This window comes from Nerophis ophidion, linkage group LG23 (assembly GCF_033978795.1).
Source record: "Nerophis ophidion isolate RoL-2023_Sa linkage group LG23, RoL_Noph_v1.0, whole genome shotgun sequence".
NCBI lineage: Eukaryota > Metazoa > Chordata > Actinopteri > Syngnathiformes > Syngnathidae > Nerophis > Nerophis ophidion.
This window is the reverse complement of record NC_084633.1, coordinates 11,080,519-11,095,853: the sequence shown is the minus strand read 5'-3', so window position 1 is coordinate 11,095,853 and position 15,335 is coordinate 11,080,519. Positions and strand designations below refer to the sequence as shown.

The window sequence follows — 15,335 nt, the reverse complement described above, 5'->3', positions numbered from 1 at the left end:
GGCCTTAAACAGGACTCTTTAAAAAAAGGATTACACTGTAAAAAAATGTTTTTAGAAATATTTTATTTAATTTTTTTTTACTAATAATAAAAAATGAAAAATTAACAATTACTGTAAATTTAAAACCTGTTATTTTCACTTTAAAATGTTGACCACGGAGCATCCAGATTATATATATATATATGTATATATATATATATATATATATATATATATATATATATATAATCAATCAATGTTCATTTATATTGCCCTAAATCACCAGTGTCTCAAAGGGCTGCACAAACCACAACACAAACCACTACGACATCCTCGGTAGGCCCCCATAATATGTTTTCTTTTTTACAATGCATTATTGTAAATGGAAAAACGGTACTGCCTATATTTTTACAATAAAATAGACTCCAATGCAATTTTTTTAACGAAAATCTACAGTCATTGTTTTTTACAGTGCGTTGCTGTAAAATTAATACAACAGCTGCATTTTGGAGACTAAGGAGTGTGTCATCGTTATCGTACTTCAAATAACACTACATCTGTGACGTCGTTCTCGCAAGATGCAGCATGCACTCCGCAGGCCGAGTGCAGCTGAAACAATGATTTATTCACATAAATCATACACGATACAAAATAAATAAAAAACTAGCGTGCCGATTGCACGTGAAGAAAAGCTAAAGAAGTTTAGCATAAAGAAATAAATAAGTAGACGATGTAACTTGTTGCACTGAAGCAATAAGACAGCCAGACAGTGTGTGGCGAAAGACAGGAATAAGAAGCTCTCTGATTAGAGCCCAGGAGCAGGTGAGCATCCCGAACGCTAATCAGAGGCAGGTAAAACTAATCAGGACCCATACCAGGTGAAACTAATCAGCACCCATACCAAATCACAAACCCAGGGGTGCTGAAAACAGAATCGAGGTAGTCAAACTAACAGAACAAAACATTGCTCAACATAACATCGTCACTGCAACTTCCTTGACTTTTTTGATTATTGCACGTCGTTCTATATACCGTATTTTCTTGAATTGCCGCCGGGGCGCTAATTAATTTAAAACCTCTTCTCACTCCGGCGCTTACCAAAGGCATGCGGTAAAGATTAGCATGCGCTAATCATTTTAAAACCTCTTCTCACTTCGGCACTTACCAAAGGCATGCTGTAAAAATTTGAGTGCGATGTAAGGATACCATCATGAAAAGCACATTTAATAAAAACAACGTTATTATGGTCTTAGCTTTACTTATAAATGAAGTCCATGCCAGCTCCTTCTGATCAAAAGCATCGATAACTTGTTTATAGAAGTCTTCCTTATCTTTCTTCAGTTTTAAAAGTCTCTCTGTCTCGATGGAGATCTTCCTTTATTACCTCCTGCTTCGATTGAAAGTCCAGTTTAGAAAACTGCTATCAGACCGCTGCTATCAGTTAGCTCGGCTCCTCACTTGCGAGCGACGACAGAATTTCCTCAGACAACTCCCCTTCCTGTTCTGCTCCATGGGTGATCTCTTTATCCCACCGCTGCCACCATGAAGTGTTATTGTATAAATAATACACTGGGTATTTAGGACTGGAACATGCTTTATTTCAGCCCGGTTGTTTACATAGCCAGCATAGGAGTAGTGGTGTTACATCCTAAAAGGTCCGTCATGCACCCCCCGCGTCAAATCCGTTCTTAACACATATCACGTCACTCGTTGTCACTTCTTCTGCAGCCGAGTAGTCACAAGAAGGATCAATAGCGCCCTCTACAACCAGGAGGCGGGAGTCATTTAATGACTCATATTTGACACACGCAGCTACGGTATTTTAAAAAAACATAGCTGCCTACTGTTCTTTTTAGCATACCAATATTCAATAGCTTGGACCTTAAATCCTACTGAATAGCTCTTAATCTTCTTCCCTTAATGCGATTTCAAATTACCGGTATTGAAATCAGCCTCTTCCATTTTGAAAAAGATGACAGGGGAAGTGTCACTCGTGACGTCACGAGTTTGACCAGGCGGTAATACTAAGCATGCGCTAATTATTTTGCGAAGCGAGTTTGACCCGGCAGTAATTCAAGTCAGGCGCATACTATATACCCTGCGGCAATTCAAGGAAATACAGTAGTTCTATTGCGCAATGATGAGGCGATTATTAATTAACTGGGTGGAGGAGTGATTGGGGTCACTTTTTTCACATGTCTAAATGCTGTGCGTGAGCATACCTTGGGCTTTGTCGATTACTGCACTTGTGCTTGTGCATTAGCCTGCACGCACTGTACTGGCATTGTATGGTTGTTAGAATATAAATAAATACAATTTTCGTCTTGTTCATGAGTAATGGAAGAGTGGATTGTGATGGCGACAGGCGGATGGATCGGTGCGGCGTCTTCAGTAATGCAGACGCTGTATCGATCCGTTTTGGTGAAGAAGGAGCTGAGCTGGAAGGCAAAGCTCTCAATTTACAGGTCGATCTACGTATCCATTCTCACCTATGGTCATGAGCTTTGGGTTATGACCGAAAGGACAAGATCACGGGTACATGCGGCCGCCGGGTGGCGGGGCTCTCCCTTAGAGATAGGATGAGACACTATGTCATCCAGGAGGAGCTCAAAGTGAAGCCGCTGCTCCTCCACATCGAGAGGAGCCAAATGAGCTGGTTCGGGCATCTGGTCAGGATGCCACCTGAACGCCTCCCGAGGGGAGGTGTTTAGGGCACGTCCGACCGGTAGGAGGCCGCGGGGAAGACACAGGACACGTTGGAAAGACTATGTCTCCCGGCTGGTCTGGGAACGCCTCGGGATCCCCCGGGAGGAGCTGGACGAAGTGGCTGGGGAGAGGAAAGTTTGGGCTTTTCTGCTTAGGATGCTGCCCCCGCAACCCGACCTCGGATAAACGGGACGGGATGGATGAATGGATAAATAAAATAAAGTAAAAATTATACAATGAATATTAGTTTTTTATAAACAAATACAGTAATAATATTTAATGTAATTACCGTATTTCCTAGAATTGCCGCAGGGCATATAGTATGCGCCTGCCTTGAATTACTGCTGGTTCAAACTCCATCCATCCATCCATTTTCTACCGCTTATTCCCTTTCGGGGTCGCGGGGGGCGCTGGCGCCCATATCAACTACAATCGGGCGGAAAGCGGGGTACACCCTGGACAAGTCGCCACCTCATCGCAGGGCCAACACAGATAGACAGACAACATTCACACTCACATTCACACACTAGGGCCAATTTTAGTGTTGCCAATCAACCTATCCCCAGGTGCATGTCTTTGGAAGTGGGAGGAAGCCGGAGTACCCGGAGGGAACCCACGCATTCACGGGGAGAACATGCAAACTCCACACAGAAAGATCCCGAGCCTGGATTTGAACCCAGGACTGCAGGAACTTCGTATTGTGAGGCAGACGCACTAACCCCTCTGCCACCGTGAAGCCGCTTCACAAAATAATTAGCGCATGCTTAGTATTACCGCCTGGTCAAACTCGTGACGTCACGAGTGACATTTCCCCTCTCCATCCATCCATCCATTTTCTGCCGCTTATTCCCGTTCGGGGTCGCGGGGGGCGCTGGCGCCTATCTCAGCTACAATCGGGCGGAAGGCGGGGTACACCCTGGACAAGTCGCCACCTCATCGCAGGGCCAACACAGATAGACAGACAATATTCACACTCACATTCACACACTATTTCAAAATGGAGGGGGCTGATTTCAATACCGGTAATTTGAAATTGCATATAGGGAAGAAGATTAAGAGCTATTCAGTAGGATTTAAGGTCCAAGCTTAGATCACACTCAAATTTTTATTGCATACCTTAGGTAAGTGCCGAAGTGAGAAAAGGTTTTAAAATAATTAGCGCATGCTTACTTTTACCGCATGCCATTGGTAAGCGCAGGAGTGAGAAGAGATTTTAAATTAATTAGAGCCCAGGCGGCAAGTCAAGGAAATACGGTAATTGAAATAGTACGTACCCCTTAGTGTGTTTTTTAATGCTCCTTGGAAATGAGGATTGTTTTAATTAAAATTCATAACCTAGCTTTCAAAGTGCAAATTCTGCTGAATTCTTGTTGTAGAAGGCTCATCAAAACCAAGAATGAACAATTTCATTGATATAAATGTTTTCCACCCGCAGGAGAAATTGCCCTGCTGCTGAACCGTCCGAGGGCCGCCACCGTGGTCGCTCGCGGTCCCCTCAAGTGCGTGAAGCTGGACAGGCCTCGCTTCGAGCGCGTGCTGGGGCCCTGCTCCGAGATCCTCAAGAGGAACATCCAGAGATACAACAGCTTCATCTCTCTCACTGTTTGACATGTTCAAAAAAGGCGATCCGGGGTGTGGGTGGGAGGGGGGGTGCACCAGCAGGGGTGGTCAACACAACTTTGTGTTGGGGGTAGGGGGGTTTGCGAGGATGGGTTTTACATTTCCAATGACAGGGTGCTCAATTCCGGCCTCTCTTTTTCTTTTCTTTTTGCATCTTCTTTGATCTTGTGCACTTTTCGATTTGACCTGTGCTGTCACGTAGCTTTACGTCAGGAACAACACAAAGAAAAAAAAAGCCACTCTGTCTTGTAAATGATTCATACGCGGTGTGCCAGCTGCGTGTGATGCATGCCTCTCCCCAGCACAGAACGACGGCATTTTGCACTGTTCATGCGTTTTTATGAAGGAGGATGTTTACGTACAGCGGGACGAGAGAGTGCACGTTTCTTTTGCTTGCTTAAATGCGGTTTGCCTATTTATTCATCTTTTAAATCAGATTTTTTGGGGTGATGTGGTTGTCATGAGTTCGCTTCAGGCCTGCACGACAGACAGTTCCATTAATGCAGGTATGAAAAATAGATCCGTTTCTAGTGCTATTTAAGTGTACCGTTACCGTAAGGTTTAGTTCATTTGTGGCAGACGTATTCTCTTGTGGTTGCGCTTCGGAATATGTGTGTTTGGCCCGCGAACACACAATAAAAATAAAAAAAAACACACATACACCGTCTCAGGATTTTCCAACGTGCACATCTTACTTTACCTTCGCTTGTTCCTTTTTTTGCTTGCTAAAAAGCTTTTGCACCATTTTTGCTAGTAATGTTGAGTGACTGCAGCAGTTTGACTCCACTGTTTTAACACATTTGCGTGCTTAAAAGAAAGAGGTACCAAAATCTATATATATATATATATATATCTATATGCTTTCCTTTTACCTTGTCTCATCCAAGCAGTTGATGCAATGATGTGAAATGAAAACCCGTTTTCTGTAGCGATTCCTTTCAACAATCGAAGCATCCCAAGCAAATAATAAAAAGGTTACGCCTCTAAAGCGTTCTCCGTTTGCGTCATTCCCGCGTGGATTCTTATTGCATGACTTCCTGACCTCGTTTTGTGTTTCTTACAGGTGCCCCCTCTTTGTCCCCGCCTCCATCCTCCCTGTCTTTCTTGCACTAAGCAAAGTGTCAATCATCCATCGTAGCCGAGCTGTCAGAGAGTCGCGGCGCTCCTCCCAGCCGGTTTTCACCACGGCTACACAGCTTTGACACATTCCTCCCCATCTTAATGTCCACTAAATCAACTAAAGAATGTGCCCCCCCACCCCTTTCACCGACATTGAGTTTAGTAAGACTCTACCCTGCACTTACACACACATTGTTGAGGTGTGTTTTGTTGTTCTTTACATGTTCCATTAACCTGATGATCTCTCCTATTGTGTGTCATATAGCTGAACAAGAAGTCTCCCATCTTTCATTCTGCAGTTGCATACATCATTCAGCCCTCCCAGAAAATGCCCCCCCTCTGGTGTGTACATCTAGTGCAGGTACACAACTCTTGAGTGCGGTATTATCCAAGAGTACACGCTCTACATCAGGGGTCACCAACACGGGGCCCGCGGGCACCAGGTCGCCCGTAAGGAACAGATGAGTAGACCGCTGGCCCGTTCTAAAAATAGCTCAAATAGCAGCACTTACCAGTGAGCTGCCTCTATTTTTTAAATTTTATTTTTTTACTAGCAAGCTGGTCTCGCTTTGCTCGACATTTTCAATTCTAAGAGACAAAACTCAAATAGAATTTGAAAATCTAAGAAAATATTTTAAAGACTTGGTCTTCCCCTGTTTGAATAAATTCTTTTTTTTTTTTTACTTCGCTTCTTATAACTTTCAGAAAGACAATTTTAGAGAAAAAAATACAACCTTAAAAATGATTTTAGGATTTTTAAACACATATACCTTTTTACCTTTTAAATTCCTTCCTCTTCTTTCCTGACAATTTAAATCAATGTTCAAGTACATTTTTTTTTTATTATAAAGAATAATAAATACATTTTAATTTAATTCTTCATTATAGCTTCTGTTTTTTCGAAGAAGAATATTTGTGAATTATTTTTTCAAACTTATTATAATTAAAATTCCCAAAAATTATTCTGGCAAATCTAGAAAATCTGTAGAATCAAATTTAAATCTTACTTCAAAGTCTTTTGAATTTATTTTAAAATTTTTGTTCTGGAAAATCTAGAAGAAATAATGATTTGTCTTTGTTAGAAATATAGCTTGGTCCAATTTGTTATATATTCTAACAAAGTGTATATATAACAAATTGGACCAAATTGGACCAAGCTATATTTTATATGTTCTAACAAAGTGCTCCTCTCTGAGCTGCTACCTTACCGTGGTAGAGGAGTTTGCGTGTCCCAATGATCCTAGGAGCTATGTTGTCTGGGGGTTTTCATGCCCCCTGGTAGGGTCTCCCAAGACAAACAGGTCCTAGGTGAGTGATCAGACAAAGAGCAGCTCAAAGACTTCTATGGAATTACAACGAAATGAACCCAGATTTCCCTCGCCCGGACGTGGGTCACCGGGGCCCCGCTCTGGAGCCAGGCCCGGAGTTGGGGCACGATGGCGAGCGCCTGGTGGTCGGGCCTGTTCCCATGAGGCCCGGCCGGGCACAGCCCGAAGAGGCAACGTGGGTCATCCCTCCAATGGGCTCACCACTCATAGGAGGGGCCATAGAGGTCGGGTGCATTGTGAGCTGGGCGGCAGCCGAAGGCAGGGCACTTGGCGGTCCGATCCTCGGCTACAGAAGCTAGCTCTTGGGACGTGGAACGTCACCTCACTGGGGGGGAAGGAGCCTGAGCTAGTGCGCGAGGTAGAGAAGTTCCGGCTGGATATAGTCGGACTCACCTCGACGCACAGCAAGGGCTCTGGAACCAGTTCTGTCGAGAGGGACTGGACCCTCTTCCACTCTGGCGTTGCCGGCAGTGAGAGGCGACGGGCTGGGGTGGCAATTCTGGTTGCCCCCCGGCTCAAAGCCTGTACGTTTGAGTTCAACCCAGTGGACGAGAGGGTAGCTTCCCTTCGCCTTCGGGTGGGGGGACGGGTCCTGACTGTTGTTTGTGCTTACGCACCAAACAGCAGTTCAGAATACCCACCCTTTTTGGGTACACTCGAGGGAGTACTGGAAAGTGCTCCTCCGGGTGATTCCCTTGTCCTACTGGGAGACTTCAACGCTCATGTTGGCAACGACAGTGAAACCTGGAGAGGCGTGATTGGGAAGAATGGTCGCCCGGATCTAAACCCGAGTGGTGTTTTGTTATTGGACTTTTGTGCTCGTCACAGTTTGTCGATAACAAACACCATGTTCAAACATAAGGGTGTCCATATGTGCACTTGGCACCAGGACACCCTAGGCCGCAGTTCCATGATCGACTTTGTAGTTGTCATCGGATTTGCGGCCTTATGTTTTGGACACTCGGGTGAAGAGAGGGGCGGAGCTTTCTACCGATCACCACCTGGTGGTGAGTTGGCTGCGATGGTGGGGGAGGATGCCGGACAGACCTGGCAGGCCCAAGCGCATTGTGAGGGTCTGCTGTGAACGTCTGGCAGAGTCTCCTGTCAGAGAGAGTTTCAATTCACACCTCCGGGAGAACTTTGAACATGTCACGAGGGAGGTGCGGGACATTGAGTCCGAGTGGACCATGTTCCTAACCTCTATTGTCGAGGCGGCTGATTGGAGCTGTGGCCGCAAGGTTGTTGGTGCCTGTCGTGGCGGTAATCCCAGAACCCGTTGGTGGACACCAGCAGTGAGGGATGCCGTCAAGCTGAAGAAGGAGTCCTATCGGGTTCTTTTGGCTCATAGGACTCCGGAGGCAGTGGACGGGTACCGACGGGCCAAGCGGTGTGCAGCTTTAGCGGTCGCGGAGGCAAAAACTCGGACATGGGAAGAGTTCGGGGAAGCCATGGAAAACGACTTCCGGACGGCTTCGAAGCGATTCTGGACCACCATACGGCGCCTCAGGAAGGGGAAGCAGTGCACTATCAACACCGTGTATGGTGCGGATGGTGTTCTGCTGACTTCGACTGCGGATGTTGTGGATCGGTGGAGGGAATACTTCGAAGACCTCCTCAATCCCACCAACACGTCTTTCTTTGAGGAAGCGGTGCCTGGGGAATCTGTAGTGGACTCTCCTATTTCTGGGGCTGAGGTCGCTGAGGTAGTTAAAAAGCTCCTCGGCGGCAAGGCCCCGGGGGTGGATGAGATCCGCCCGGAGTTCCTTAAGGCTCTGGATGCTGTGGGGCTGTCTTGGTTGACAAGACTCTGCAGCATCGCGTGGACATCGGGGGCGGTACCTCTGGATTGGCAGACCGGGGTGGTGGTCCCTCTCTTTAAGAAGGGGGACCGGAGGGTGTGTTCCAACTATCGTGGGATCACACTCCTCAGCCTTCCCGGTAAGGTTTATTCAGGTGTACTGGAGAGGAGGCTTCGCCGGATAGTCGAACCTTGGATTCAGGAGGAACAGTGTGGTTTTCGTCCTGGTCGTGGAACTGTGGACCAGCTCTATACTCTCGGCAGGGTTCTTGAGGGTGCATGGGAGTTTGCCCAACCAGTCTACATGTGCTTTGTGGACTTGGAGAAGGCATTCGACCGTGTCCCTCGGGAAGTCCTGTGGGGAGTGCTCAGAGAGTATGGGGTATCGGAATGTCTTATTGTGGCAGTCCGCTCCCTGTATGATCAGTGTCAGAGCTTGGTCCGCATTGCTGGCAGTAAGTCGGACACGTTTCCAGTGAAGGTTGGACTCCGCCAAGGCTGTCCTTTGTCACCGATTCTGTTCATAACTTTTATGGACAGAATTTCTAGGCGCAGCCAAGGCGTTGAGGGGTTCCGGTTTGGTGGCCACGGGATTAGGTCTCTGCTTTTTGCAGATGATGTAGTCCTGATGGCTTCATCTGGCCGGGATCTTCAGCTCTCACTGGATCGGTTCGCAGCCGAGTGTGAAGCGACCGGAATGAGAATCAGCACCTCCAAGTCCGAGTCCATGGTTCTCGCCCGGAAAAGGGTGGAGTGCCATCTCCGGGTTGGGGAGGAGACCCTGCCCCAAGTGGAGGAGTTCAAGTACCTAGGAGTCTTGTTCACGAGTGGGGGAAGAGTGGATCGTGAGATCGACAGGCGGATCGGTGCGGCGTCTTCAGTAATGCGGACGTTGTATCGTTCCGTTGTGGTGAAGAAGGAGCTGAGCCGGAAGGCAAAGCTCTCAATTTACCGGTCGATCTACGTTCCCATCCTCACCTATGGTCATGAGCTTTGGGTCATGACCGAAAGGATAAGATCACGGGTACAAGCGGCCGAAATGAGTTTCCTCCGCCGTGTGGCGGGTCTCTCCCTTAGAGATAGGGTGAGAAGCTCTGCCATCCGGGAGGAGCTCAACGTAAAGCCGCTGCTCCTCCACATCGAGAGGAGCCAGATGAGGTGGTTCGGGCATCTGGTCAGGATGCCACCCGAACGCCTCCCTAGGGATGTGTTTAGGGCACGTCCAGCTGGTAGGAGGCCACGGGGAAGACCCAGGACACGTTGGAAAGACTATGTCTCCCGGCTGGCCTGGGAACGCCTCGGGATTGTTGGGATGTCGCATGGCTGCAGTTGTGTGACCTCAAGTATGCAAAAATCCAGGAGAGCAGAAAGCAGGTAAGATGATTTTAATTTCATCAAAGTAAAAGATATAAACAGAAAGCAGTCTTGCATGGAGATGTTCCCAACATAGGTTTTAACTTCGAGCACTGAGGAGTGCTCGAGTGAAACATAAATAGACCTATGTTGATTGACAGCAGCTGAGGACCGCTGCCAATCAACGGCGAGTGTGACAAAAACAGTGCTCAGCGGAGTAAACAGGAAGTATGACAAAATAAGAGCACTGAACAGGAAATAAAGTACAAAACACGAAAAACTATCAGAAAGTAAGTGACAGATCGTTACAGGACCTCCCCCTCAAGGAACAGATACCAGATGTTCCCTGGAAAAGAAAAATGGAAAAAAATGTCCACAAAGTAAGGGAGGATGGAAGGAGGATTTGGTGGAAGGTCGCCAAACCTCGTGTCCCCGCAGCCAGCGAGGGAAAGTCAGGTGGCGACGGCGCGTAGAGCGCCGCTGGAACTGGCGGGGCGGGCGGCCACGGAACAGCCACATCATTGGCCGAAAAAGAGACGAGTGCATCCCGCGAGGAGGACGCCCAGGGCACGGCCACATCCGCGGCTGACGTGGAGGCGGGCGCGCTGAAGCAGGCCCGGAGACAGCAGACAAAGCGGCGGGGGCTGCAGCCAAAACAGATACCTCTGCAGGAGGCGGCTGAGGAGCCGATGTTGGTGCCGGCGTGGAAGCGGCAGACGTCATCAACGGCGTGGAAGCGGCAGACGTCATCGGCGGTGTCGAAGCGGCAGACGTCATCGGCGGCGTGAAAGCGGCAGACGTCATCGGCGGCGTGAAAGCGGCAGACGTCATCGGCGGCGTGAAAGCGGCAGACGTCATCGGCGGCGTGAAAGCGGCAGACGTCATCGGCGGCGTGAAAGCGGCAGACGTCATCGGCGGCGTGAAAGCGGCAGACGTCATCGGCGGCGTGAAAGCGGCAGACGTCATCGGCGGCGTGAAAGCGGCAGACGTCATCGGCGGCGTGAAAGCGGCAGACGTCATCGGCGGCGTGAAAGCGGCAGACGTCATCGGCGGCGTGAAAGCGGCAGACGTCATCGGCGGCGTGGAAGCAACAGACGTCATCGGCGGTTTTGAAGCGGCAGGCGTCATCGGAGGCGTGATTGTTGCAGATGTCATCGGCGGCGTGAAAGCGGCAGATGACGCCGGACGAGGAGCAGCAAATGCTGGCCGAGGAATAGCGGATGCCGGCGGTGACGAAGCCCGGCGTGGTGCTGCTCTTGGCGGCGTTGGGGCTCGGCGTGGAGCCGGCGTTGGGGCTCGGCGTGGAGCCGGCGTTGGGGCTCGGCGTGGAGCCGGCGTTGGGGCTCGGCGTGGAGCCGGCGTTGGGGCTCGGCGTGGAGCCGGCGTTGGGGCTCGGCGTGGAGCCGGCGTTGGGGCTAGGCGAAAGCCCGCCAGGGACGTAGATGTCTCCGTGGAAGGAGACGCTGGCGGGGATGACAGCGGTGTGTGCCTGGCTGCACCGCAGTGTATAGTGGGCCCCCCTCCACTAGGTGGCTGCCAGACACCGTTCACACATGCGGGAAAACGTGCCTGCTCGTCGGAGTCCCCCGGTGCGAAAACCAGGGACGGGCGGGAGGGGACCAGGAGGAGGGACGAAGACACGTCCCGTGCCAAGTCCCAGCAGGAGGACAAAAGCGACCTCACTGTGGGCTCCACTGGAGCTCTCGGCGAACCAAAAAAGAGAGCGGGAGCTGGCAAAAAGAGCAGCCGGGGAGCAGCCGCTGGAAGCTGCGTAGGAGCAGGGAGAAGCAGCTCAGCAGACGACGGGAAGGATGGCGGCGGCGGACGTGCCGGTCGGAGAGCCGCAGTCGGCGACGGAGCCGCAGGAGCCGCGAGACGTGAAGGAGGAGGCGGGCGCGCCGGTCGGTGAGCCGCAGCCGGCAGCGTTGCCGAGAGGAAGGATGGCGGCGGAGGACGCGCCGGTCGGAGAGCCGTAGCCGGTAGCGTTGCCGCGGGAGCCGCGAGGCATGCAGGAAGTGGCGGACGTGCTGGTCGGAGAGCCGTAGCCAGCCGTTGAGCCGAGAGGAAAGATGGCGGCGGGGGACGCGCCGGTCGGAGAGCCGAAGCCGGTGGCGTTGCCGCGGGGAGAGGGTCCGCGTCTGTAGGCTGGGACCGCACAAACCTGGCCTTCAAGTCCTCCAGGAATTGTGCGGTCCAGAACGTCGGCTGAGGATTGCCGACAGGGATTCTCGCGAGGTCACAATTTTCTGGCTCGAAGTTACTGTTGGGATGTCGCATGGCTGCAGTTGTGTGACCTCAAGTATGCAAAAATCCAGGAGAGCAGAAAGCAGGTAAGATGATTTTAATTTCATCAAAGTAAAAGATATAAACAGAAAGCAGTCTTGCATGGAGATGTTCCCAACATAGGTTTTAACTTCGAGCACTGAGGAGTGCTCGAGTGAAACATAAATAGACCTATGTTGATTGACAGCAGCTGAGGACCGCTGCCAATCAACGGCGAGTGTGACAAAAACAGTGCTCAGCGGAGTAAACAGGAAGTATGACAAAATAAGAGCACTGAACAGGAAATAAAGTACAAAACACGAAAAACTATCAGAAAGTAAGTGACAGATCGTTACAGGGATCCCCCGGGAAGAGCTAGACGAAGTGGCTGGAGATAGGGAAGTCTGGGCTTCCCTGCTTAGGCTGCTGCCCCCGCGACCCGACCTCAGATAAGCGGAAGATGATGGATGGATGGATGGAACAAATTGCAGATTGGATTTTAACCTATTTAAAACATGTCATCAACATTCTAAAATTAATCTTAATCAGGAAAAATTACTGATGATGTTCCATAATTTTTAAAAATTTTTTTTTTTTCAAAAAGATTCGAATTAGCTAGTTTATCTCTTCTTTTTTTCGGTAGAATTTTGAATTTTAAAGAGTCAAAATTGAAGATAAACTATGTTTCAAAATGAAATTTTCTTTTTTTTCGTGTTTTCTCCTCTTTTAAACCGTTCAATTAAGTGGGTTTTTTTCATCATTTATTCTCTACAAAAAACCTTCCGTGAAAGGAATAAAAATGTACAATATATATATATATATACATATATATATGATAGATAGATATAGATTTATTTATTAAAGGTAAATTGAGCAAATTGGCTATTTCTTGCAATTTATTTAAGTGTGTATCAAACTGGTAGCCCTTCGCATTAATCAGTACCCAAAAAGTAGCTCTTGATTTCAAAAAGGTTGGTGACCCCTGCTCTACATGTTTGCAGAGGGATGGCTTTGTGTTTTTTTTTGAGTGCCTTTAATATGCTAATAAGCATCTTTAAAACGCACTAATGACAATCCCAGCATGGGAAAGTTTTATGTGACGATTGCCAAAAAATGTTGATAAGATGGCTGGGAGTGATTTGGTATGTGCATGCATGTGTATTGTATTTGCTGCATGGTCTGTAACCAGACAGAGCGTTCTAGTCTCATGAGAGGAGGTTTTATTTGGTGCAACATTTTTAGATATGTCATCGTCTGCACCATTTTCCCACAGCCATCATCTATCCTCCCATCATCAGACCCAGACTAATTAAAAGGTCTGCTAAAGACGGGCTATACCACCTGCTTTAATTCTTGGCTTTTCCTTCTTTGGGGGTCTCAGCCAACTCAGGAGAAAACAAAAAAGTTCAACTGCTATTCACCAAACACAGCATGAGGGCCACTCAATGTTTAATTGGACCATAATAAATCCAGATTATATGAGATAAAGTTGCAGTATTATGAGAATTAAAAAAATATATATATACATTAGAAGGAAAAAGTCATACTTTTACAAAGTGAAGTGAATTATATTTATATAGCACTTTTTCTCTAGTGACTCAAAGCGCTTTACATAGTGAAACCCAATGTCTAAATTACATTTAAACCAGTATGGGTGGCACTGGGAGCAGGTGGGTATAGTGTCTTGCCCAAGGACACAACAGCAGTGACTAGGATGGCGGAAGCGGGGATTGAACCTGGAACCCTCAAGTTGCTGGCACGGCCACTCTACCAACCGAGCTACACCGCCCCAAGTCAACATAATGCTGAAAAAGACAGTTAACAATTACGGTTGAAGTTTTTCATTTGACCATAAAAATTCAAAATTATATGCGATAAAGTTAACAAAACGATGAGAATACAAAGCAGGCCAAAAGTTTGGACACACCTTTTCATTCAATGTGTTTTCTTTATTTTCATGACTATTTACATTGTAGATTGTCACTTAACAAAAAAAGGTGAAATAACTGAAAACATGTTTTATATTCTAGTTCCTTCAAAATAGCCACCCTTTGCTGATTACTGCTTTGCACACTCTTGGCATTCTCCCGATGAGCTTCAAGCACACCTGTGATGTGAAAACCATTTCGGGTGACAACCTTTTGAAGTTCATCGAAAGAATGCTAAGAGTGTGCGAAAAAGTAATCAGAGCAAATAGTGGCTATTTTGAAGAAACTAGAATATAAAACGTGTTTTCAGTTATTTCACCTTTTTTTGTTAAGTGACAATCTACAATGTAAATAGTCATGAAAATAAAGAAAACACATTGAATGAGGAGATGTGTCCAAACTTTTGGTTTGTACTAATATATTCTGTATTTTTCGGATTCTAACTTGCTCCGGAGTATACATCGCACCGGCCAAAAATGCATAATAAAGAAGGAAAAAAACATATACGTCGCACTGGAGTATAAGTCGCGTTTTTGGGGGAAATGTATTTGATAAAATCCAACACCAAGAATAGACATTTGAAAGGCAATTTAATATAAATAAAGAATAGTGAACAACAGGCTGAATAAGTGTACGTTATATGACGCATAAATAACCAACTGTGAAGGTGCCTGCTATGTTAACGTAACATATTATGGCAAGAGTCATTCAAATAAATATAACATATAGAACATGCTATACGTTTACCAAACAATCTGTCACTCCTAATCGATAAATCCGATTAAATCTTCTTCCTCGATGCCGCTTCTAAACAACTCTGCCAACTCCAAAGGTATGCACCGCTTCCTCTTGTCGTTTTCTGCTGCATATTTCACTACGTCCAGCTTGTAATCTGCTGTACATGATTTCCTTTTCGGTCTAATTTTTGTTTAGCCCTTCTCAGTTTTTATAAGTTACCGCCAACGATTAAATGATCCATTTTAATAGCTACGGCAGTAGCATACAGCAGTTAGCATCCCATGACCCACAATGCACTTCTGCCATGACCCTCCTCTGCCGAATTCTTATTGGTTGACATGTATGTGACGATTGCTGACATTTTCTTCGTCTCTTCCGCGAATTAGATAAATAATATTATTAGATATTTTACGGTAATGTGTTAATAATTTCACACAAAAGTCGCTCCGGAGTATATGTCGCACCCCTGGCCAAACTATGAAAAAAAACTGCCACTTATAGTGC

At 47.2% G+C, this 15,335-nt stretch overlaps 1 protein-coding gene across 2 annotated transcripts in view; it reads left to right on the top strand.

Moving 5' to 3' along the window:
• prkar1b (protein kinase, cAMP-dependent, regulatory, type I, beta) overlaps nt 1–5,293 on the top strand; it is a 110,779-nt gene extending 105,486 nt beyond the window's left edge. For both annotated transcript variants that reach the window (XM_061884808.1, XM_061884807.1), the window contains one exon: nt 4,121–5,293. In XM_061884808.1, coding sequence (XP_061740792.1) covers nt 4,121–4,293 — 173 coding nt within the window. In that variant the 3' untranslated portion in view covers nt 4,294–5,293. The remainder of the gene's footprint in view (nt 1–4,120) is intronic.
• The last annotated feature ends 10,042 nt before the right edge of the window (nt 5,294–15,335 follow it).